The sequence below is a fragment of the Argiope bruennichi genome, chromosome 11 (genome assembly GCF_947563725.1).
Source record: "Argiope bruennichi chromosome 11, qqArgBrue1.1, whole genome shotgun sequence".
NCBI lineage: Eukaryota > Metazoa > Arthropoda > Arachnida > Araneae > Araneidae > Argiope > Argiope bruennichi.
This window is the reverse complement of record NC_079161.1, coordinates 100,397,194-100,424,842: the sequence shown is the minus strand read 5'-3', so window position 1 is coordinate 100,424,842 and position 27,649 is coordinate 100,397,194. Positions and strand designations below refer to the sequence as shown.

The 27,649-nt window shown below is 31.7% G+C and overlaps 1 protein-coding gene across 1 annotated transcript; it reads left to right on the top strand.

The window, feature by feature from the left end:
• The first annotated feature begins 4,155 nt into the window (after positions 1-4,155).
• Positions 4,156-26,119, top strand: LOC129956467 (uncharacterized). Its single transcript, XM_056068367.1, has 4 exons — positions 4,156-4,234; positions 16,005-16,129; positions 16,672-16,846; positions 25,719-26,119. Exons 1-4 carry the CDS (start codon positions 4,171-4,173, stop codon positions 25,799-25,801), a joined length of 447 nt encoding a protein of 148 aa, XP_055924342.1. The 5' UTR covers positions 4,156-4,170; the 3' UTR covers positions 25,802-26,119.
• The last annotated feature ends 1,530 nt before the right edge of the window (positions 26,120-27,649 follow it).

The following is a 27,649-nucleotide window of genomic DNA, read 5'->3' as shown; positions in this document are numbered from 1 at the left end:
ATTTCATATATAATTAGAAATAAGATTTTCAATAATTTATTTGTGAGCCAATGTTCTGAACATCGAAAAGCGAGCTTGTGTTGCGTACTGAAACAAAGATTAGCGCCCCTAGTGGGTAAATAGGGAATTCCATTATTTTTTCTGAAAAATGTTTGGAGATAGAGAGAAGGGAAAAGAAAATTAGAAAAGCTTCAGAGCTGTTGATTTAATAAAAAAAAATGACAATCCATGTACAATTACAACATAAAAATCATTTGCATATTTGACACATAAATAGCTACAGAACTTAACAAGATTCACAGAAAACTATGACACATTAAAATTAATGGGCAAGACTGGATTAAAACATTTTAGATCCATTAATCAATGCAAGTATCTGGCCTCTTTTTCTTCCCTAATTCTTAAAACAAATGTTTCTTTTATATAAATTTCATTTTTTTTTTCGTATGGATCTTTACGTAGCATATTTTAACAAAGTGAAATATTAGAATATTTAACCCTTTTTTGCATGATGATGGAAATTTCCATCATAATATTTAGTGCACAAAAAATTATACTCAAAACAGGTGTATTGTAAATTGGTTGTTGCTGACAACTTTTTTCACGACTATTGCGTAATAAGGAATGTAGCTGTGAAAAAAAAATCAAATGTCACAATGATTAAAGCGGGTTTGAACTTTTCATTCCGTTGTTTGTTGTGGTTGTAAGAAACGTGCGATTTCTTGAATATTTCTTTTATAACTTATCTCAGATTTTTTTTCTAATAAACGCGATAATGAGTAGAGAAATTCAGAAGAGAGAGACACTGAAGATATTTTACTGAGCTTAACATGTAAATTTGCATGATGATGGATATTTCCTTCATACTTTTTTTAATTGTTTTTATTATATATTTATACTAGGGTTTTTTAAACATTTTTCCTGAAATCCAGAACATGAGTTATGTCACTTTGATTTATTTCACTGACACACACACAAAAAAATATATAATGCAAAGAAGGGTTGATTGCGGATTATTTTCAAAAGAGTTAGTTTCTGTATATCGCATTTAAAAAACACACAATTAAGATATGCATATGTGATTTTAAACTATATAATAAAAAAATGGAAATATTTTTTTCTTTTTTTATAAAATCACTTTTTTCAGCTATAAACCACCGCATTATCTAGAATTATAAAAATAGAATTAAATAAAGAAACCAAATAATGCATAATTTTGAAAGAAAATATTCCAAAATGTAAACAGTATTTGATTTCAGTTTGAATAAGTCAACTTTCCTAAATATAAAATTTTTATTGCTATAATTAAATAAAGAAATCATATGGAATAACATAATTAAATAAATTTGAAAATACCGCAAAATGAATTTCATGAGCTCTGTGTTTTCTAAAGTTATTGAGCCCAAAACAATTGTCTATTTTGCCTATTTAATAATCTGGCCCTGTTAAAAAAACATAGATATTTTTTCTTTAATATTTTTGAAGAATTTTCCTTTTAATATTTCATATTTTTAATCGAGATGTCATATTTATTTTATGATTCTTTGATTTATATTATTGTTCTTACACTAAAAGGTTTAATTCTCCTTTTCCATTTCAGGACACATGAAGAGGAACTGCAAAACGTAAGTGCATTATATAATTTTTCAATAATTATGTAAAGAATTCTTTTTTGTTGCATAACAAATGCATTAGTTTTTTAAAAAAATTTAAAGTATCACTTGTAAAATCTATTTCCATTTTTTTAATAGATTAATTGCATCTAGTGTTTCAAATTTTATTAAATAAATTTTAGTAATTTTTCATATGAAAATACCTTTGTAACAATATCAACAAAGACAATAAGACAAATGTTTAAATATTTTGTTGTTGTTGTTTTTAATTCTGAAACCTAAGATAGTAATGTTTTATTTGCATATTTTTAAAATAAAAAAAAAAATACACCTTGAATTTAAATTTTGTTGGAAATGGAAATTATTTTAAATGCATAAATTGTCTAAACAGACTTGATCATGCCTAAAGTCTAAGGAGTTTTACATATATAATATATCATTTCTTGACAGTGAATTCGAGATAACGGTTGTTTTAATTAACTCTTTAAAGTATACATAAAAAAGCCTTTAAAGCCACGATGTTATGATTTAATGAAATCTTGAAAGGACTGATGAAGTCAAAGTCAGTATCTCTTAGTAAATGAATCACGGCTTGAAAGTGGGTAGTAATCATTTCTTACAAACTTTCCGAAGACTCACACTCGAAGTGAAATAAAGAGCTTTCAAAATGCATCGCATGTTACATCTATCACCACGTGACTAGATCGAAATAGATCTTTTGGCGATCCTAGGGAGAATGGAAATCATTATTCCACCGACGAAAATAGAGAAGAATGATCGTCTGTCTCTTAATCACAAACACCCCATCGTAGACCCCCTATCAAGAAAAAAAAAGAGCATCAATCATCACATTGCCTTTATATTACCTCTGTATTAATCAAAACATCAGACGACTCTTCGGGCTCTTAAGCCCCCTCATCATACCCTTTGCCAAGTCCCGAGGAAACCCAATAATAACGTAGATCTTTCTTCGCCCTACCCCTGTGGCATACTAAAGCAGACGACTTTTCTAGGAGACGTCCATCCCCAGCGAGTCGTTCCAACATTCGAAAATTCAGGACCCACATAATCCCGAGGTGGTGGTCAGTGGACAAGATTCTTGACCGACGTCCATCCGCGTGAGAAGTAGTCTCGCGAAATCTTGTGGGATTTTCCGTTGACCCTTGCTAATCCTTTCGGCTGGTATGGAATAAATTGGATGTGGGCCAGCAGGGGGCGCTGAATGAAAGCTATTAAGGCAGTAGTGGTTTCCATCGGGCTCCTGCCCGGTGGGGAGCTGGGGAGGCCCTGCCTGGAGATTGCAGGAAATGTTTCTGTGGTAAGGGGATGAGTTTAGTAGGAATAAAAGGGTAGAAAAAGTTCTTTTTAAAGAACATTTTTTGTGACTAGAAGTTTTCTTTAGACTATTCGTAAATAGTATAAAGAATCTAGCAATTTATTTTAAAGTAGAATTTTGGTGATTTAGTATATCCTAAAGTAGGAATTCGTAAATTGGGTATCCTAACCTTCCATATATTCTTAGAGACTGTTTGGGGGATTTTAAGAGCTTGAATTTGAGATGAATTTGGAATTTGTTTTTAACTTAAAAACTGAAATAAACATAAAAAAATATTTTGCTTTAAAAGAATTCTCTAAAATTTCCAAGAATTTTTGCAAAGCTTGAAAGTAGTCATAATTGCTTAATCACAACAGTTCTCCTGATAATGAGGAGTTAATGAGTGTAATAACTAGTATATCTTGATAATCTCGTTATTATGTAGAAAGAAGACATTTATCCATCCCATATACGCAAGAAATCAGAAGAAGTATTTTTTTCTCCAACGGTTGTTCTTCAAATGTATATCCTACATTGGAATAACGTTTAAGAAAAAACAAGTGTACAAAAATTTGATCAGAATAATTTATTGTTTTAAAATATATTAAGGATTTGCTATTTGTGATTTTCTTGGTACCACGAATTGATTTAATAGTCATAACGATTCTACGTAAAATAGTAGAACGGCTGTATTTCCTTCACGGTTGGTCCTGAAAGAAATTACAACTGTTTTTTTTTTTTTTTTTCACATTTTCTTCAGATAAAAATCTCTGAAAAATATATCTTAAAAATTATTTTATTTTGTATCAGTGATAAAGGTTGCATATTTATTTAAGATTTGGGAATTACATTATTAAAATAAACCACACATGACCATAATAATGTAAAAAATACGTCCTTTCAATTTCCACAATGAAAGATATAAAACAATTATTATCATGTTTTTGTTTCTAATTATAATTACTCTACAACAATAACGGAAGAATATGAATGTTAAGCAATGTGAATAACGAATGATTAAATTTTTCGATGAAATAAAAGGTCATTCAGAGATATTAGGTTTATAATGCAGAAGTACCCAAGAATAAGTATCCTCATGAAAGTAATGAAAATACAGTGTCAAAAATCTGCTTTGATTGTAATCAATTAGCACGGAAATAAAACTAATGTTTCTTCTTGTCTTTTCCCCATTGTTTTAGGTCAGAAGCGCTTTTGAAGAATGGCAAAGAGGGCAATCCAGACATGTGCATCATTGTTCCGGATGAAGACGAGAAGCCACCGGAAATCGCTTACCAGAATCCACCAGGTTAGAAAAAAAATTGAGCATTTTATTCAGTTTTAATCTTGAAAACAACCAGCGGTAGTGGTTTCCCTAAAACATTCTTGTATAATTTCAAGTAAAATTTTGTCCTAGAGAACGCCTTGCTTGGTATTGGTGTACAATAGTTAAGAAATATTTCAATTTGGCGCGAATTTAGCATTTTTATCGAATCTATCGTGCCATGATTGGCGAGTTATTTTTACGATGAAGCCCTGGCATGCAGTTAATAGCATCCGAAAATCAAATTTGTATTTGAGACACACTTTTTTCCAACTGAAAGGAAACAAAAACATTTTACACAGAGTTACATTTGTAGTCACAAAATCCCATACCAAATTTGATATATTTAAGTCACTGTGTTTTTGAATCATCTCGTTTATATGTTTCTGAAAGTGCAGACCGAAGGTTAATTAATCCCTTATTGGATTTTTCTGAACATTTTAGAGTTATCTACACTATAGTTATTGAATAAGTGTTCTGAATTTTATTCATCTAGATCCTTAGATATCAGTTTAACATTTTTACTGATTATATATCGGATGATTTTGGAGAGTATCCCGTATTTTACATGCGTTTTATCCAACTGATTAAAAAAAATTGGCGCAAAACTATCATTGTAGTCACAAAATTTTATAAGGAAATTTGATATATTTTGTCATTGCGTTTAAGAATTTTCGCGTTTACATATTTCTGAAAGTACAGATGGACAGACGTTTAACCCTTTTTTGGATATGGCTCAAAATTTTATGGGTATCTATACCAGAGATGTGAAATCTATGTACTGAATTAGTTCTCTTTATTAATCATCCTAATTTGCATTCCAATAGTGGAGAGACATTCAAAAAGTTCAAAATTGATAAAAATCTACATTTGAAGTAAAGACGTATACCACATTTCATCCATCTATCTCAATGCATTTTTGAGTTCATTTGTCAGATGAAGGACAGACAATCAAACTGGCTTATACTTTTCAAAAGTATTGTTACGAACCTGTGATGCTGTTTCCCAGCATAGTTGGTTCCATAGAAGGTCCCAGAGCTTGGCGACAAACTTGGCGACCATTTGGCGACTTGGCGACAAAATAGATTATACCCGGAACATCGAGAATTTTCCCGATCCGTCCAGTAGGAACCGAGTGACGCCTCGAACGTTCCTGATTGGTTGAGAGGCTTCTAGCCCCTCCTCCTGAGACCTATAAAAGGAAGCAGCCGCAGCTGCCGGGCAGTCCTGGACCAGTGGAGTCGAAAAGTCGTGAACCAGACGGTGGTGAATTGAGTAGTCGAAGAGTAGTCGAAAGCGACAGAGAAGAGTAGTCGTGGACCAGTGGAGTCGGAGAGTAGTCGGAATCGACGGTGAAGAACTGATCTTCCAGGGATTAGCGGAGCAGCGACGGAGTCAAGCTAGTGCTGTACTAAGCTGTGTGCTATTGTCTGTCTGTCTGTCTTGTTATATGCTGCTGTGTATGCTGTTTTGTATGGTGCTGTGTATGCTGTTGTTGCTGCACGTCTCGGCTGAAGATAATCGTCTTCTGTGCTGTATATAGTTGTCGTCTTTGTGCTGTCCTGTGTGTCTTCGTGTAAATAAACGTCGTTGTTTTATTTTCTACTGCCGCCTGCTGATGGAGATTTCTCCACACCATATAACTTCCACTATCCGAACGAACCCCAGGAAATTTCGGAACAGTATAATTTTCGGACTTATGGAGGTCTAAAATTTTGAGATTTGTCAAAATCTTTTTGTTTGAATTTTTTGATGATTACAATACTTGCACTGTACTTCGCATACGAGAAAGTAAAAATTTCTTTAACCAATGTATTAAAGTGTCCATGGAATGAATCACTAGACTCTTTCAGTTGATTTGAATCTATGTCATGCAAGATCCTGAAAAAAAAGTAATTTATCATGTAATGCAGCTGCAAGATTGAGAATCCAGTTAAAATGCAAAGAAAAGAAGCAGAGTCAAATACAAGAAAACTTGAGTGAAATACTATTGCACTCAATAAATTTACGATTGATTGAATATTGAAAGTATAAACTTTGTTTAATATAAACCCTCGTACAAATGATTTCGGGGACAGAAAGTTCTCTAAGAAATCTGAAAGGATGGTCAAATGGCTCAAAAAATGGCCATATTTTGCTTAGTATCCCTCAGCTTTACTATCTTTCGTCTGTCCACTTCTACATGAGCTCGAAGGATCTCAGAAATGAAAGTTGAATTAATTCAATTAAATGAGCATTTCCCGTCAAGAGGGGATAATACTTTGAATTCGAACCAAAATTCAGAAGCTGGTCCTAGCAAAGATTCATCATGCGTGTGCATTTGATACACTTTAAATATTAAAGTCTCTTACTGGCGTGGTGCAGAAATGAAGACAGAAGCAGTTGGCTATGCAAAAATCATCTTTGTCGTCTGAGTTCAGGGGAAAAAATAGAAAGGTTAAGGATATTTCAAACTATCAAATCCAGATGATATGTTAGATTTTCATTGTTTAAAAACCCGTTTTAAGGCAGAGATACTATATCAGGGTTAAACCTAAATGAGGTGTTAGAAATAAAAAAAAAAAATATTTGGATATGTCTGGAACTTTAAAAATTTAGTAACAGAAGAAAATTTTATTGCTTTATTTGATTACAGTTTTATATTTTTAATGGCCTTTTTATAAAATATATTTAAATAAATGAAAGTGATTTTGAGTATGATTTTCGCTCCATTTCTCTCCTATCCGTAATATGGATAAAGTATAGTAGTCGTCAAAAAATTCAAACTCAAGATGTTGACGAATCTCCCCGTTTTAGATCTCTCTGAGTTCAAAAACAGATGTTTGGAAAATGTCCGTCTGTCTAAAGTAAAGATAATTCGAAAACAGTACGAGTTAGAGTTGAAACTTAGTACATACTCTTTCACACCAAATTTGCAGATTTTCATCAAATATTCCTTAAAATCTGCTCAAACGAAGTCCGGCTGTTCGAATATAAGTTAACGCAACAATCATAAAGCGAAGAGAGCCGGATAAATAAAATTCGGCGCACAGAGTTAAAATCTGCAGTGCGGACATCTACCAAATATTGGACTAAATCCAACAACGGGTTAACTATCTGTCGGTCTGTATTTTTAAAAATAAATAAACATGATAGCTCAAAAACGCAATGGCTTAAATACATCAAATTGGGTGTGTGATTTTGTGACTAAAAGTGCAGTTTTGAATCAATTTTTTTAATTGGTTGAGAAAAATGCGTCCAAAGCACAAATTCTGTTTTTGGATACTATTAACAGTATGTTAGGGCAGCGATTCTCAACCTATGGGGCACGCCCCCCTAGGGGGGCGCGAGCACACTAGAACGGGAGCGTCAGAATATCCAAGAGAAAATATTATTTAAAAGAGAAAATATTATGACTGAAAGAGAAAATATGACTGAAAGGAAAGCTCACATACACATATAAAACAAAATACATTTCGACATATTTAATAACTTATTAAAGTAAAACAACTTACTTAATCAAAACATACTAAATTAAAAACAAATTTAATAATTATTAGTGACTTCCTTGGGCCTGTCTTGCAAAGCAAAGTTTTTCTAAGAAAGGCTTAATATTAGAAATATCCATTCTCAGTTCTCGAATATGTCGACCAAGTTCCTCAATTTCATCACAAATAAACTATCGTGAAAATTCTCGGCCTCCTGTCAGTTTTCTTCTTCTAGGAAATGGCGATTTCTTCTCTTAATTCATAAACACGTTGCAAAAATTTCCCACGTGATGACCATCTTGCCTCGCAATAAAATAGGAACGCTGAATGTACTGAACCCATGTCTTCACAAAGTGCGGAAAAGATTCTCGATTTCAGGGGTCTCATTTTTATATAATTTACTACGGTTACAACCGTAGTTAACGCAATATTCAAACCAGGACTCATTTCTTTCGAAGCCAAAGTTTCTCTGTGGATCATGCAATGTGTGCACTGAGGCGATATTTGTTTTAAAAGTGCTTGTATATCTTGGAATCTTTCGGGCATTAAACGAGCACCATCAGTGCATATTCCGACGCAATTTTTCCATTCTATGTTTGCCTCGTTCATAAAATCATTCAAAATAGCAAATAATGTGAGCGCTGATGTTTTGAGTTCTATTGGTTTGCAGAAAAGTAGTTCTACTACTGACATATTACCACAAATTCGAACGTGGCAATTAAATGAGCATCTTTATTACTATCTATTGCTTCGTCAAGCTGTATTGAAAACAATTTGTCACGCAAATTGTTATGATTGTTATTGCTTATTATATGATTTTAATTTTAATTCGAAGAATTCTCTGGGTTTGTTGACGTACTCACTATGAAGCCTTTCCGAATGTCGTTTAACGATATTAGGAACGTTTTACGTCGTTAACGATATAACGTTTTACGTCGTTAACGATGTCGTTTAACGATATTAGTTTTATTAGGTTTCATGCTGTCTGCGGCCAACAATTTTGAGCAAATGATATACAGGGGCCTTTTTTCTTCATTTACTTCAGTACTGGTAAATCCAAAATCTAAGTATTCTTGGGAATATTTCCTTGATTTTATTTTCGGAACCACACACGTCTGTGTACTTGTTGATGCTTGAGTATCGTCTAATGCTTGCTTACTTCCGCTTAAAAATTTATTCATGAGTCTGCATAAATCTGCTGCCGTGAATATTTAATATGGTGAATTGCAATTAACACGAAAACATATATAACATACACATTCACAATTGATTCGATAGCGATAAAAGGATCGACTCGAATGAATCTGGCTGGAATTGAAACTTGCGTTATCGAATATTTTTCTTCTTCTTATGAGAAAACATTTACTCCGCGCATGCTCGGGACGACCTCGGTCGTGTGGATTTCCTTGCACAAACATTCCTATTTTTTTTCACTTTTGTTTTGTTATGCTTCTATTTTATTTCTTTTATTATTCTAAAAAATGTATTCCCGTTTCTAATTTTAGCTCACCCCGTCTAGGTTAACTTTCATTGACGATTTTTTCTACTTTCATATTCTTTTCACGTTATCGCCCTATTTGACTTTCATCTCAATTATAATATTTAAATTTTCACCGCTTTCATTCGCTTCATCTGTCCACTGTCCGCTTGTCCAAAATGCAAGATGTGGTTTCTCGCCAACGTTGGCTCGCTTTTACTCTTGTTTTGGCAGTAAATTAAAAATAACTGAAAAACAGAATCCAAAATACTCACTATACATTATTGTTGTATTCATTTTATTGTAAGGGGGGGCGATGAAAGTTAGGATTGAAAACTGGGCCACGAATACTGAAAAGTTGAGAAGCGCTGTGTTAGGGTTTAATCTCCAAATAACTCGCTAAGGATGACACGATAGATTCAGTAAAAATGATAAGTTCACACCGAAATATAATATTTCTTAACTATTGTAAGTCAATGCCATGTAAGGCCAGTGTGAGAGAAAGTTTTGGGCAGACCACTCCTGATGGTTAAACATTGATTTTAGAGAAGAAATCTCAAAATTAAAAGTTTTTTTAATTATTTCAGTGCTAGTCATTTTTCTCATTATTATCAATATTTTTCATTTTTCTTGCATGATTCTTTTAAAATATAAAAGAGATTCATTGCTACGAATAGAGTTTTGTCAAGAAATTCGTTTCCAATGCAAAACTGATTTCTTTTCGGCGAAGTAAGCCACATTAATCAATTCACCGAAGAATTATGAACCGATGGAGCCTTGCAATGCGACCCAAACTTGTTCTCTCCGTTTCCATCTGGAATATTAAGCGTGCTGCAATGACAAAAGACAACTTTTGCTTTCGTAATTCTGACTTGAGTACGTGCTTATTTCGTTTATACACTTCAGATAAACGCTCTGTATTCAGAAACAATGTTGTGAGTCGCGCCTCACGTTCGGCTTTATTAGACGGAAATTTCAAGCTGCAGGTATTAAGGGCTCTCATAGACTTGTCATCAGCGAAACTGTTAGAATAAAGTATTGTTCTGTTTAATTTTCCGTAGAATCAGTGTTTTCAGAAAAAAGGAAGTTCTTTAGAGCAAAGTAGCAAAGGAAAAGAGCCATGAAATACAATATGGGAAAATAATAGGAATGGCCACAAATTATTTCTAAATATATTCATAGAATATTAAATATTAGAAATAGTACTTTTAATAATCTTTTAAACGAAATGTAACATTTTTTTCTTCTACGAGGATTTTAGCAGAATAATAGGAAAGTACTTGTCATCTTTTTTGAACAAATTCATAGACACATTTTGTTGGCCTTTTAAATGACTTATGGGGTTAGTTGAAAAATATGAAAGTGCTTACTATCTTTTTTGAACAAATAAATAGACAAAATATGTGGGCCTTTATCCCACTTATGGGGTTATTTAAACTTTTCTTTTCTCAATAGCAATGAATCAATCCTTACCTTTACGTATACCGGAGGATAACGAACTAAAAACTCTGCTAAGTGTTTAAGTATTCTATAGATTATCATTCGATGGAAATGAAGAGCAGATGTTTCAAAACATGAGCCATGCAAAAATTCTAATAGGACAGCGTTTACTACTGATAAAAGAATTCATAAACAGAAAATCACAAATTAAAGGATGGATCCATTAAAATGATTAAATTATCAATTAAAGATGTTTAAAACATTTTTTAAAAATAATGACAGAATATCAGACAAGAATGTTCAATGTCAGTTGGCTTTGTTATGCTCACCATTTTTATCTTTAAATTTGACGGCATTTTGATCGATTATGAAGTAGTAATTTAAGAGCCTTGAAAAATTTTTTATCCACCTTATTAAAATAAACATAGTTCCATTTACATTTACAATAAAATTACCGCTAAAAATCATTCAAGATAATAACTTAGGCATGGTTAAAGTAACATTAAAAGTTGTAGCGAAAGTAACACAGACAATGTATATTTTGTAAGTGCTGTACCTACGAATGAAAACTGTTTTTTGTTACTAAGAGTATTCCAACGGGTTCGGCCATAACAAATCCTGTCGACCCTTTTTCGTTCAGTAATGTCGAGGTGGTCAGCTATATACAACAAAAATAAGTACTCTAATGAAGGACTCTTGGAGCGTTTGAACAGTATCGGGCACAATCAGTACTTTGAGTACTCCAGGCATCCTTTTGACTCGCGGACATTTTTAGCTTTATTATATGATGTTTAATTATTCATAACTGGCTCAGTAAAACGTTACTTCCAATTTAAGTATAAATAATTACATTACCACGAATTTTTTTCTATTAATCTATTATTAAAAAGTCTAATTAAATATAATTCTGAAATATTTCTCATTGTACTTACTACAAGCAGTTTCTATTTTTAACAAATATTTAATAGTTTGTTTTTAATCCGTTGTTAAATACTACAGAACAAAGATGTAAATTATGTTTGGAAAATACGATTTGAACTTATAAATTATTTTTAAAAAAATATTATTAACAAGTCCCATTGGATGGAAAGTTATAGAAATGAACGTAAACACCTTAGGGAAACATATTGCTTAAATTTAGATCACACACTAGTATTAAGGAGGAGGAAAAAAATAAAATTATTGTCTACAAATCAACTTGGCCGAGACGAAAAGCGATCCGTGGTGGTCAGGTGGTAAGACCAAGCCCGACTTTACCGTAGAACCATCATGTAAGCGGGCTTGGTGCACGTTAAATCAGTAAAGGCCAAATCTCCTCCCGAGGTTGTGGTGTAGAAGTTTGGAGCGGATGGCGGTGCCGACTCAGGTATCATCCTCGGCTTCTGACCACAATTTAAAATTACAAAGTTCGCCTCAAAGTAAACTTAGTGTTTCTTTAAAACGCGACGTTAATATTATTAAACAAATATTAACTGGAAAAATAAAGCGAAATGAGTTGAAAAAATAAATTTTATAAATATCACTTTTAACTATTTTTTTCCACCAATATTTACATAGATTTGTAATGAAAGTTACAGGAAGGTGGCTAAAATCGAACTTGTGTCCTGAAAGTCAGAAAGTGAGTACTGTACCGATCATGCTGTTAGGACTTTGCATGAAATGAAGATAATTGAATGCTATTTCCTTTCTTTCATTTCCTCTCATTTGTAAAAAAATTTAAGGTAGACAATTCAATGAAAATTTGCAATTTTTCAATGGTGAATCAATCAAACAATTGACTTGCATTCCCAACAACTGCCAAAAATAGCTTCACATTCCGTTAAACATCATTTAAGCTTATGGAGTTCATTGAGATAGTAAATTGAATTTATATCGATATCTTGCAAGAAGTCCAATTTTAGATCTGAAAATCTCAGTAAATATATTGTCTGCAGGAAAATAAAGGAAATGGATTTGAAATTCATATTTTAAATTAGATTAAATGAAAGTTGAAAGCTTCAAACTATTTTTGATAAAACGTTGAAAAATAACGTTGATCTTTCTTTTAATAATCTCATATCAGATTCAAAGTGCAAAAATAATGTTTCTAAATTGATACGGTACCGGCATATTGAATTTAAGAAAACTTGAAAATAACATTTTAAATTAGAGAATAGTGCAGCAAGAAATAATGATTTATCCATAATTATCAAACTTGCCAAAAAAGATCCCTTTCAAAGCTTAAATCAAAAAAGTGCCTTTTACAAAAAGGTTTTGGAAAATTGAAAAAGATATTTTTAACTTGATTTAAAATTTCTTAATAAAAGTTTTTATTATATTTTTTTGTACTTTTTAAAATTAATTGTAACTTAAGTTTCTATTTCTACCGGTTTCGTTTGAAAAAATTATCAGTTGGGACCAGCTGTTTCTGTAATCCTTTGCCAATAATCCTTAAATTTATCAGACAGACAATTTAATTAAAAATTGCTTAAATCTACTCAACAAATGTCAGAGTAGACAGACTGTTTTCGTTCTAGTAAGCTGTGAGCTACAAATAAAAACCCCAAATTGATAAATGATTTCAAAATAACAATGCCTAAAAGATAAAATGTGTGAAAGCAGCATGGTTTTAGGAAAACTTTATTTTTTTTAAACGAATTTTCCTTTATTAGTTTTTTTGTGAAAGAAAAAGTAAAAGAATTGAATAGATTTTGGAAAACAAGAACAGTAATAAATAAGTGCAGAAAACAATTCATAATAATTTTTTTAATGAGACAGCATACGATAATACAATCATCGTCCACTATGAAAAGACAATTATATTTTTCCGAACTGCTTGATGTATATATAAAAAAATATCTTTCATGCATGAAGAAAGTCATACAAATAGTGAAGTATTGCAGAATTTTACTAAAGTTTTGAGCAGATTTTCAAACATAACATAGAATATTTTTTATCGTAAGTTATCAGCTTGAAGATTGATAGTTTTTAAAAGAAAGGCCAGCTTAAAATATATCATTACAGATACAAAAACTATATCAGCTCATTTACTAATGAGCTGATGTAGTTAGTTTTTATGCAATACCAGCTGGTATCAGGCGCGTTAGTGCCTCAGAAGAAATAATTTTGGAAATATAGTTTGAAATTTGAAATAGAAATCCTGTTTAATTAGGAATGATAGAATAAATGATATTTGTTTTCTTGTCGACATTGAATAAACTCAGTGAAATTGAATGATATATAAAGTAGAATTTAGTATTTAGTTTGACTTTTTTTTTTACTTTGTTATTCAACTGTACTTTAGGATAGACAATATTTTTGTTTTTTGTTTTTCGGTCTTCAGCAAAATCAAATAAATTTCTTGGCTGTCGGACTTGTGAATATTCAAGATACAACTGACCATTTGAAAAGCATCGATTTTCTAGGTTAAATCAATAAGTTGGCAACATCTTTTCTCAATCAGAGGAATGGTATGGCATCGCATAAAATGCGAACAAGGAAGAATTTATTTTTATATATTAGATTTTTTTAGCGCGTGTTAATATACTTTTAAATTAATAACGCAAACAAACTTTAAATTCATTCATGAAAATTAATTTTTCGTATTTTGCCTTATTTCAATCAACAAATACTTCAGGGCATTTAAATAAATCATCATATGTATAATATTATCATATTGCATCGTTTCTATGTAATAACATTTCTGTATGTGAGTGTGCATATGAGCGAATCATTTCATAAGATAAACGAGCTTTAAATTCATTTTTGAAAGTAAATTATTATTATTTCACCTTATTTCAGTCAACAAGTATTTCGTTATATTTAAAAAAAAATATATATGGAATAAATTATTTTAACCATAATATGGGACTGAGAAAGAAATTCGGACACCTAATATCTTCGTAAAAGAACTTTTCGATTTGAAAGCCAATACCATGTAAATCAAACATAACAGAAACTGAGTTTTAATATTTTTAGAACTTATTTCTATTCGGTGGCATCTTCGCAGGAGACGCGTTTTAACGAAAATGGAGCATAAAATGAATGTCATAAAAAACATAAAATCTCCACATGTACAAATGAGAATAATAATCGATGAAAAGTGAACATTTTATACTTTTGTTAATTTCCTATCGATTTTCGGAATCAGATTATAGTAAATACATGCAGACTATGAGAACCTCGAGGAATGTCGCAGATTCGAAAGAATCGACGGACTGCCCGGTCTGTCCCTTAAGAACTCGAGAACCATAGGGTGATCCTATGGAGACCTGGGGACATTGCATATTATAATTATTAAAGGTCAATTATTTTTTCATTGGCGTGGACTTAAAACTTCAAACTGCCCAGAAGTAGTTTTCGTCGAAATTACCATGTTTCAGAATTATAAATCTATCCTAAAATAACTTTTGTGAGATTTCATAAAGGAACGTTTATCGAACAAATCAAATCTAAATTAAATGAAGCTCTCGGATGTGACGGGATTATGGTATGCCGAGTATTGTGAAAATCTGCATTCTACTTGCCAAAATTGCCATCGTGCAATTCATAACAATGGCGATGTTTGATAGCAAACTGCCTGTCCGCTATAATCGTCAGCAGTGTGTACAAAATTTGGCACGTTTTCCTGCTACTTGACACAAGATCCTCTCATTCCTGTGTAAAGGATGTTTTTGTGCCCTTCATGGTTGACTTTTGTTCTCTAAACTTTTAAGATAGCTTTTTTGAACATTTATTTTTTTTAAAAAATGTAATCATATAAAACCTATGAAAGGGAAGTTTTGAGAACCGTGCTCGCCAAGGAAACCAAGAAACAGATACACTTACTAGCATTTTATATAAATAAACATATTAAGCTTTATAAACTTATATAACCCTGTGAACCCTGACCTCCCGATATCGCCCCGTCCTACAGGAGCTTGACAGGCTCTTTAGGGCAGTTAAATGAGTTTAAATGAGCGCTTGTCGAGAAATTCCTTTCACCTCCTTAAACTCATTTATCCGCCCCAAAGTGCCTGAATCAGGCCCTTGTGAAACGGGGCGAAATCGGGCGGTCAGGGCTCACAGGGATAAACATTAAACATATAAATATGCAAAAAAACATACAAGCAAATATAAAACATGTAAGCATATAAATATATAAAAAACATATAAGCATATAAAATCATATAAATATATAAAAAACATAGAAACGTATAAAATCATATAAATATATAAATTTATATAAACATATTAAGTACAATTTTCATAAGATTTTTTATACTGGGCCAATCGAATTTTCCTTTTACTCATGTGATAGATAGGTGACCGGTTAGTATATTGTTTGGTCACGGATATCGCTTTTAATGAATATTTTTTTTTTTGTATTTGATGGCTTATTTGCTCTTTTCAGAGGTGATAACGATGACCAATCCGTACATTGATGACCTGTACTGCCCAAGAGAGACGAAGCCTCCATCTCCATACCTGAGCGATTACGACAAAGAAGAGCCCATACGCAGGAGAGACAATGTACTAGTAAGTAACTTCTTTTTACTCATTGAAATTAAATAACAGAAATTAACATAAAACCCTAGTACTGAACTTTTGACTACTAGCAACTACCAATAACAACAATTACGTAATAGCAACTAGTATTATGATATTGTACAACTTGTGTTAAGTAGTAAGTAAATTTCTTTTAACTCTTTGGTATTAAATAACATAAATTAAAACAAGACTCCAGTGCGTAAACTTTTGACTCTTCACTATATTCTAGTAATTAGTATTATGACAATGTACTAGTAAGTAATTATTAATTAACATTAGACCGTAGTATTAGACACTATATACTAAGAAATTAACGTTAGACCCTAGTATGTAAACTTTAGATTTTTCACTATAATATTTTATTTGTGGGATGATGAAAAAGACCATCAATAATCAGTATTCTAATCATTCCAACTTTGTAGCCTCTGTGCAAAATCAGAAGAAATTTTTTCATGTCTTTCAGTGTTTAAAGCAAATTCTTTATAATAAAATTTACAACCTGTTGTTTAATGAACTGATTTTTTTTACAGGTCCGACTGCAGCACTCCCTGACGCGGCGGAAACGGAGCTGTGACGCTGATCGGGGTCTGGATGAGGGCAGCCAGCTACAGACGTTCGGCACCTTGGATAAGAAGGGGGGTGTCTCGCTGCCCACCTCCATCAGCCAGCACCAGTCGATGGAGACTATGATTGCTGATGACCCTCGTACGTCCCTCATATTGCACTTACACAATCGCATGCTATCAATTATCCCTCATGTTAACAGTATGGAAAAAGCTATATATTTATCCCTAAATGGACACATTTATGCAATCGGCATCTGCCATTTAATGAGTTTGGGATCAAAAATGCTAACTTTATACAAAAATGGATCAGTTAGGATGGGTTGCTTTATAGATTACTTATAATTAAATAATTATAATTGTAAGAACAAAGGCAATAGAATTTAACAATCACTTTTTGCAAAGATTATAGGGCCATGGTGGTTTGGAGCTAAAGTCTCGGCTTTGGAAGCAGAAGGTTTCAGATTCGAGATCCGATTCCAGGGAAGAACCGCCGTGTAAGTGGGTCTGGTGGACGTCAATCCCTAGGGGCCAAACGTTGCCCCGCTGATGTGGTGCGAAACCTTGGGGAGTGGGGATGTCAGCTGGTGTCGTCTGACCACCGTTCAGAATTACGAGATCCGTCCCGAAATAGCCCTAGTGATACTTTAGAACGGGGCAGTAATTTAACTAAACTTGCCAAGTTTATATTTAGCCAGTGCAAATATTGTTGCATGCATTTCAACAATATAAACCATTTTACTCGTAGTTTGTATTTTATAATGAAGAGAATCCAATATGCAGTTTTTACCACTTCCAATTAATAAAATTAATATAAAATATAGCGGATACCGAAAATTTTGAACTCAAGACTATATATCGAATTTTGTTCAACTTGGTTATTATACACTTGAGTCAATATATATATATATATATATATATATATGTAACATTTTTTTATTGAAGTAGAATGCAGGTTGAAGTAGGTTCGAAGCAGTGAAGAGACTTGGTATTTTTAATTTTTAATTCCGTTTTATTCTATTCCGAGTGGCAGGCATGATTATATACAAGAAAACGCAACGCGGTACACACATAAGTAAGAAAAAGGAAAAAAAGACCAAACAGATGATCACTAGCCTTATATAACATTGGATTTCTGGCCAGGCTCCAATTCAATACACGTGCGACCTTTGACACCTTTTGAAGGGCAAAAGTATCACTTTCATTTAATACGTAGTACTGATGGCGCATTATTTTTACAAAGGGATTAATTAAACCGAAAGTGGAATTGGATCACGAAATAAGAGAATATTTTAGAATGAAATTCGGAAGGGCTAAATTCAGGTAAAGTTTTGGAAATTAATTTGGATTAAATTAAGAGTTTAAAATATGATTATATATATATATATATATATATATATATATATATATATATATATATATATATATATATATATATATATATATATATATATATATATATATATATATATATATATATATATATATATATATATATACATGGGTATACAAACAAAGACGAAAGAGACCAGTAGACAGATTTAACTTATAAAAAAAGCATATATCAACAATTTTAGAAAAAAAAATATTGTGTACCGCGATTCACACATTTAACTTATCCCGCTTACGAATCATCCCCACACAATGAATATGAACTGAGAGATCAATACAGAATGATGCATTTTATACAAATCTTGATGGGAATCAGCAATGTAGAATTAAAACCAAATTCATCCATCTAGCATCGTGTTTTTTTATGCCTTGCTGAAATATACTCAAATTCACAGATTTCCTCGGATAGAACCCGTCCAAAATTTAATATAGATCTATAAATTTTATGCTTATACCACATATCAAATTTCATTACATCTATGTTCTTTCATGCTCATTAAGAGATGGATGTAAAATCAATAACCAGTGTGGTGGTCTTCTCAAAAGTGTTTCGCATACTCTTTTGTATTATTAACCGTACACCATTCGTAAACAGTAAATTACAATCGAGAATAATAGCAAGCGATCTTTCTCGATGAATCGCTTGAATGCGTTATTGCAGAAGCACCAGTATACTGATTAAATATTTTGGATTTTTTTTGACCAAAAGAATCAAAATTTAACATAGAAATGTAATCACAAAAATCACCTGGCGAATTTCAAGCATTTAACTCATTGCAGTCTTGAGTTATCGCATTTACATGCTTATGACATTAAAGATAGACAAATGGTAAATTCCTTAACATATTTAATTTGAAATTTGATTCGTATCTATAATTTATATTTTAAATTTTAGTACCGAATTTATCTATATAAAGCTATCTTCGTGTTGTATTCATCGTGTTATCTCGCATTTGAACAGCGTACAGACAAACGTTTATTGAATGCGATGAAATTCAATATTCGAAATATACAAATTTGGAGTTTATGAATTAAATTTTATTCTGTTTGTCTCAAAACGTGCTTGAGTTAACAAATTCGGAGACAGACGGACATAACGCCAAAAATGCATTTTCAGACACCGGCAGATCTAAAACGTGGAGATTCTACAAAGTTTCTAGTCGAATTTTTTGAGACGATTACAATCGTTTCTCTGTATATCAAATACCTTAAAGTAAAGGGTGTCCCAGAATGAAAGCAAGATTAGAATGTGCCACCATTCGTTTAGTAAAGAGTCGGCAATCGTATTAAAAAACCATTAAACAGCTGTTAGTTTAAGGGTAGTCATAATGCAGGATGACATGATAGAAAACGTGAAAACTCAAGATTTAAGTTAAATAACACACATTTTTTTCTTTAAATTATTATCTTTTTATTGAATTGTAAAGTACACAGGATATTGTAATGTACAAAACAACACATAGAGCAAATGACCTCCACGATTTTGCTGGCATATGAGCATTCTTTGGCGAAATTTTCCATGTTCATTTGCATAAATGTGACTGAATTTCGTCGATGCAGCGTTGAATTTCCTCCTTTAATGCACGCCTGCTTGTCGGCTTGTTGGCTTAGACATTTGACTCCAAATAACCATTGATATTAAATCCCACTATCTAAGGGCCTAATTTTCAAAGACTTTCATTATTTTTGAAATATTGATCAAGAATGAAAACAGGTTGTTTTATCGTGGAACTAAATTTTTATTAACCTTAAACTATCAGCTACCAGATGTTTTTTTTAATAGGGTTGCCAACACTTTACTGCACGGATGGTGGAGAATTCAAATCTTGCTTTAATTTTGGGACACCCTATAAAAATGGCTGTTTGAGTCAGAATGGTCTTAAGCGTTTAAATTTCTCAATATTTCGAGGTAATTATTTTTAACGATTACAATATTTTCTCATTCTCAACAAGATAGTAAACCAGTGTTTATTAGGGAAAGAACCTATTGTTAAATAAAATCTTACAAAAATTGCTTTATTTTATTGTAGAGAGAAGTAAATGACAAATTAAGACTCAATTACGTTATTTCAATTCTATCTTTAGAGCAAAAGTTGTATTTTGAACGATTTGTATTTGTCCTTTCATTCTTTGAAATATATATTTGTCCAATTAATTATGAAGGGGTTATGCGTAGCTTTCTCTATACTGTGAACTTGTGTGATTATTCATTAAATAAACAGCGAAATTAGGAGAATTTTAAAATTAATGGAGGTTTAAAACTTAGCACAATCAATTCATCCTTTTATGCTGGAATTCCGGTGCTCAAAATTGGTCATTGTGTAAAATAAACTCCTCTAATTTTTTCCAAAAATAATTGAGGGAATTATTTTTCGTTCATTTAAAATATTCTAAATACTTCCACTTAAATTAATAATACATTTCTAACGTATTACAATCAAATTATTGTAGAATTATCTTTAAAATGAAAAAAAAAATATATACAAACTGCTGAAAGACAATTCTAGCAGTCATGAAATTAATAACAACAGAATAATTTGCACTTTGATAACAACAGAATAATTTGCACTTCCATATCTTTATGATCGTCATGAAATAACTTATAAGATATAATTAGAATCTAAAATATATATTTCTTTAAGAATGCAATATATTTCTAACATACTTCATTCAAATTTATTTTAAAATTTAAACATGTAACTTTAGTTTAAAAAAAACACAAATATTAATTAAAAATGTTCTTTTTCTTTAACTTTAGTGCGAACAATATTTCATATTTTTTTCTGAAGAGAGTATTTATATTTTTTTAATTAACAATTATCCTTCATCCTGAAGAATTTATTAGCTGTAGTGTATTTTTATTGAATTGTTAATTGCATTGTTATTGTATTGTTATTGTAATCTTCGAAAACCATCAAACAGTACCAGAAGGAACTGAAAGCTATATTTCTCCTTAAAATTGCTGGAAGAGGGTTTTTTTTCGTATCAAATTAAAGAATTTTATCATTCCATAATGCAATAATAACAGGTTTGATTATTAATATGGGCTGCGGTGGCCGGGTGGTAAGATCCCACTTTCGCTACTGCAGGATTTCAAGTTCGAGACCCGATTCCACCGAAAGAACTGGCGTACAAGCTTGTCTGGTGCACGCTAATTCCGTCTGGGCTAAACGGCCTTCTGCTGATGTAGTGTGGAAGTTTGCAGAGGAGGGTGCCATTTTAGGTTTTTGTTGTTTTCGTCATCTGACCGAGGTTAAAAATTACGAGGTTCAACCCAAAATAGCCCTAGTGTTGCTTTAAAAGTGGGACGTTAATATAACTAAACTATAATAACTGAGGATTAATACAATTTATTTGAACCGAATAAGAATCTTCTAATAGTAGATAATGTTCCATCTATCAAATTATTAACTGAAAAATAAATTTTAATATAATTGTCACAACATTAATTCAATTCAACTCAAAGAATTATATTTAAATTTTATATTTTATTAACTGAATTTGGAACATTAAAATAATTAATTAGCAAAATGTTTCACTTTATACAAGCTACTTAAAAATTATCTTCAAGAAATGTGGATATTTGTAATAGTTGCGTTGTAATTCTTTAAGATAGCTAAATATCAACTTTCAGGTAGTTGCAGACGATATCTGGAACAACTAAGTAGCAAGAATATGTTACTAAGCATCCATTCAGGAATTTCGACGTCAGAATATTTCTTGAATTTAAGCGCTAAATGAATAAATTATCTCTCATATTTGTTGTGAGGTCTCCAAGTGTTGCCCTGAAGCAATTAAGAAACAACTGCTGAGACCATTAAAGGATTAAATTTGAATCTTGTGATGCAATTAAGATGGAAACTTTAACGGAACATTTCTGAAGCAGCTAAACAAGAAGATTGTAAGAAATTAATTAGTAATTCGGGCGTTTGAAATTATTTCGTATTCTAGCACCGTAACGGAATCTTTTATGAAACGGATATGTAATGATTATAAATTAAGTTGATACCATGTTAAAAACTGTAAGAAAAACGTTTACTTGAAAGCTACAAATATACGCTTAATCAATCATTTTCTATCAGAAGTTTTAATTGAAACAGTTGGTAAAACAAATATTTAGAATTATCATTTTTAAAATAGGTTTTTCGATTTTTGAAAACATATATTATTGCAGTTCTAACATATTAGCATTTAAGGTATCCGACTAGGTTGCAAAAATGTTTTTTCCCGAAAATTTTTTAATTACTTTTATGATCTGAATATAAAGTCCAAACTTCGTAGATTTAAAGTGTGTTTTATTTACGAAGATAAAACACATATATTAATACCTTATTAACACATATTATTACGTATATTAATATATGTAAGATAGACCAATAGATACAGTAGTTTCAATAATACATAACAAATAAATGCGATATCGGAAACAGTGATGATTTTAACCGAAAATGAGTAATTTATTTCATTTTTACTGTAAAATTCCCAAAATAATATTTGATATGTTTACATTAACTCTCTACCTTCTCAGCCGTTGTTTGCTTAATTTTTGCGTTTCTGTTAAAAAGGCGTGAAAATTACATTTGTTTCAAGCACATTTGGATGAACTAATTTGCAAATATGATATATAAATGAATTTTCTAAAGAATGAATATTTCATTGTGATTGATACAGAGAAAACATGATACCTCAAATTCAATTCTATAAAATTTCCTGAAATTTGGTATGCATGTATCCAAAAAACGTTGAAGATGTGATTGACAGCGGATTTTAAGATACCTTCATTCAGACATGTTTTACAGACTCTTTAAGTTCAAAACATATACAAATTTTGACAAAAAAATCCTTAACGGCGACTCCAAATGATTATAAAATTTTTATATATTAAAATACTTTTTATCTCGAAGTCTTATGTAGTTTGAGATATATATTTTTGTGAAACAAAAATTAAATTATTTTCAAATTATTTTGTTTTTCCTAACATTAAAAATTTTGCTAAATTTTCTTTAAATAATCTGTGTTTTTTTTCTCAAAACCTAAAGGCAATGAGCGTATTTTTTGTTCTTTTAATAGTGACCTTTATAGTATGTGTTAGCTATCTGGTACAAAAAAAAAGTTTATGTATCATTTTTCAATAATTCGTCTCCAAATTTATCGGATACCTTAAATAAAATTTTGATTTTAATTTTACTGTCTGAAACTCTAATTATTTTAAATTAAAAAAAAATAATTGAATTTTCTTGATTGCTTTGCAATTCAATTTTTAGAATTTACTATCGATATTACCAAAATTGAACATCCTTATTTTCTATAATTTAGGCCACAGAAAAGTTTCAGCATCTAAAATAAATTAAAAGGAGTAAAAATTTAACAAAAAATTTGTACGCTCATTTCACGAGATAACAGATGAGTATGACGCGTTGGAGTGATCTCACATTTTTGGTCCTCCCATTGTGCTGAGGCGCACCTCAAACATGGAGACACGGAGAAGCGCAAAACACTGAGCAAGTTCTCATTTCATTTGAAAGTGTAAAAATGTTAATGTTGCTTCTGAATTCTCTTATTAAAAGCCACTCTTAAATCTAAACTCTTGGTCAGTGACAGAACGTATCATTGTATGTGGGATCGGGGCATGAGCTGCTAAATCGGATAATTTTGAGATGACCACATACTCCATTATTCGTCAGATTCATTTTATTTTGCAGTTCATCGCTGGTGCTTTGATTATTTTTTTGATGCTTCGGGACATAAGCATTGTTTATCAAATTTGATTCTTTAAATATGTTTCATGCCGGCGTCCTTTCTAAGAGTAGCGCGTCTTTCCCATGACCTGGGAGTCCTGGTTCGGGAATGGTTGTTCCTTACCCTGTGTTCTATCTGTGAAGTTTGTGAATGAGCCTCTCTTAAAAAGGGGTTGTGGAAACAAGTGTGTGAGGGTCATCTTCATATGAGCTAGAAATCAGACTTCTGTCTTCTGTTTCTGAGAGGTCTTTACCCTCAGACGCTACTGCCCCCTCTACCGCTGTAAAGCGTAGAATACATCATCATCGTATATGATTTAGGACAAAAACCTTTTTTTGAACCCTAGCTTCGTTTAATATGAATACACGTGTAGGTAGCTTCTCGATTCGTTTCCCTGTTCTTCGAATGAAAATATGTTGATCTATAAAATGCAAGCGATATCTGTTCAACACTTTGCATAAATGCATGGCTACAAAATAACCTTCAAGTCGAAATACCCTATATTTCGAAAGATTTTTTTAACTACTAATAACTTGCGAAAAACATTTTTTTAAAAAATAGTAACCTATGATTTCTTTTCGTTAAGGGGTACGCATCTTCATGGAATTAAAATCCCCCCCCAGAAAGTTCATTTACTTTGTCTGCAACGCCATCAGTAAATGGCTCTAAAGTTTATTCAGCATAGCTAGCAATATGGATCTAGAAAAATAATTCCGAAAGAGAATATCTCGCTTGGGGAGATATTGGAAATTTGAGAAGGAGCCACCGAAAATGTGCTAAACAGCCATTGCTACATTGACAATATCGTATCAAGAGATATTTTTGCTCAAATGGCATCAAAATTCCTCGCTCCACAGTTTTGGTACCACGAATCCCTTGAATATGAAGTTGGTACAATCCTTTTTCAGTACTTAGCAACCATAGAATTCCGTATATCCGAAAAACACTAAATTATTTTTGTTATTTCTTATTCGCTATTATAAAGTAAAAATATCTTCACTTATCAAGCTGATGCCAGGATGAGTTTGAACCTCCACAAGTGACTCACACAAAAAAGGGCCTTATTTAACCAAAATTAAATCTCTGTTCCACTTTATCCTGCAGAAAACTGGAGACCAAGTTGTTTATTGGTCTCACTCGATTCACCCATCGACATTTGTTGACGGAGGGTCTAACACCATTTTGCTCAATTTGTGACAGTCCTATGTCTGTTTTACACATTCTTGCAGAATGTCCACGATTTTCTTTACAGCGTCTTGTACTTTTTCATAAATCTCAATATGATTTGAGCGAGTTGCTTTCCAAAACGCCTTGTGTTAACTTTTTTTTTTTAATATTAGCTTTTATAATCACATATAAACATCAACATCAGCATATATACCTTACATCATTGTTGTCCTTTTTCATGACTCACGTTTTTACGCTTTTCGACATTTGGATTTTGTAGATCTTCCATGTTTTGATTTTTATAAATTGATGCAAATATTTTAATTCCAAGATTGTGGAGCAGCTTAGCCAAAGATTACATCAACTGAAAACTAACTGATTATTTTACAGTTTTCTAGTAGAAAGTGAATATACATACAAGAAGAAAAAGAAAATTCGAGAAAGTGGCCGAGAACGCACACAATTTTATTCTTACTCCTATAAATCCTTTTCCCCCTTTGATAAATTATTTTGTAAGGGCTCATCAAGTGAAAAAAGTGATTATTTTGATGCACGATGATAAACTTTTTACCAAACTTCCGGCACTCAATCTTTGCAAATGGTAGGATAGATTTGAACCCCTTTGTAAGCATTTCCTTCAGCAGGTAAGCATGCATTTTGATCTTTACAGCTGACTGCATTCAAGTGACGAGCGCAAAATGACCTCTCTTCCTTAGACAACCGATGGTTTTCTGATGTGCAGTCCGGCTTGGAACCCGAACGAGTCCACATCGTGACCGGAATGACCACGCCGTGCTGACCAAATCACCCAGCCGTGTAAAGCCTGATTGAGAAGACGCACTCGTGCAGCTCCGAACGAGTCCAGCAGAGTAATTCACAACTGTCCCGCAGGATGGCACCACTTGTAAATCTAGGGTCAAAAGTATTAGCTAATCGAATTATGAGTTACAAAATCAAAAGAGATCACAATAAGAGAGGATATATGTATTTCTTAATTTCTTTCGAACAGAGGTTTACACAAGATTCATACTTATAAATAAAAGAGGTGAAGAAAACCAGGCAAAATTTAATAACAAATTAATAAAGTATGTTTAAAGATTATACAGTCAGTGTTCCTAGAATGATACGAAATAACGATGCTTTTTTTTTTTTTTTTTTTTGGAAATCCAGTTATGTTATTATCTGAGATTTATATTCTTTACTAGTCAGCTTTTGCTAAAAATAAGAAACAAAAAGTTTTTTATTAAAAATGGTGCTATAACACACACACACAAACACAAACACACACGCACACACACACACACACAGAGAGAGAGAGAGAGACAGAGAAGGTCATTATTTTTTTTATTCAAAAAAAGATAATATTAGGAAATAAGTAGAAGTAAGAGTTGCGCAAACGTTTCAATCAAATAATGAATAAATGAGAGAAAAAAATTGAGATAAAAAATCCCGAGATTAAACTATTTGCAATATTACACTTCTTTAAAAGAAAAATAATTTCTATTGTTAGTGTTTATTTTCTTATTAGTTTAATCCTTTTTCATATAAATGGCTCTCATTTTCATTTTTTTATCTACGAGCAGCACTTTAAGGCCATTACCTCAATGAAGGAAATAAAACCGACAATCATATTCATGCTCTATTTCCTATAATAAAATCATAAAAAAAATGAAGTTTCGTTGTACAAAATAAATAAGGAAATTATTTTCAATACTGATTAGAAATGCAAAATCGATATGATGAAACATTTCAACTAATTTATCGGAAAAAAAAATGTTAGAATTACTTCGTTTTAAGATTATTACAAAATAAAATTCATAAAATGTGTAAAAAGCGAACGAAACTCACACAAAATATTTTTTCACTTCCCCCCTTCCTCTCTCATATTCTGGTAGCAATTCGATACGGAGGAAGTGACGTCAAGAGTCGAAGGAGTTGCCTCATTTACCTAGCAAAAGTAGATTCTGTTCGGCGAACAAAATAACAAAAATGACTCGCATCCCTCCTTTCAATTATCGAACTGGTTACAAAAGAATCGATCTTTTTTATGCGGTGAAATATTTCGAAGTTCGATAAAATTACATTTTGGCTTACTTTACGTTTCGGAAGATGCTTTGGACAAGAAGAAAGTGAAAAGTTGATAGTTTCGTGGAAAAGAATAGAATTTATTTGCAGCTACTTTTTGGAATATTTTCGAGAACTCGATAAAGAAGTTATTGAGCGCCATCTAGTGGAAAGAATATGACTGCCTCAGTTTGAAATTTCTCTATTATTTGGAATGAAGCAATTTAAATGTTACAGTTTTATTTTGAATCTAAAAAGAAATAAGCATTACTCTTTGATAGTAAAATTCAATTTTTTTAAATATAATTTATTATTAATTATATTTATGAACGGATTATTGGCATTCTATGCTGCAAAAACAGTTATGAATAGATAATATTAATTATTTATGCTACTTCAGACATATTACATATTTGCGTGGCATTAGTAATGCCTAACTAAATTGTAGGATCATGTTCAAAATTTCAACATTTCATTGAAATAATTAAATGGGTACCTTTTTTTTAAATTTTAGATAAGTGCTACCATGTTTTGAAAATATATAATAAAATGCCCTTTATACAAGGAACTAATTTAAAAAACA

Excerpts from the sequence above, each read along its gene's own strand:
- LOC129956467 (XM_056068367.1), top strand. The coding sequence starts at position 4,171 with ATGTGCATCATTGTTCCGGATGAAGACGAGAAGCCACCGGAAATCGCT. Across the intron at positions 16,130-16,671 it reads GCAGGAGAGACAATGTACTA|GTCCGACTGCAGCACTCCCT; the intron begins GTAAGTAACTTC and ends TTTTTTTTACAG. Across the intron at positions 16,847-25,718 it reads TATGATTGCTGATGACCCTC|ACAACCGATGGTTTTCTGAT; the intron begins GTACGTCCCTCA and ends TCTCTTCCTTAG.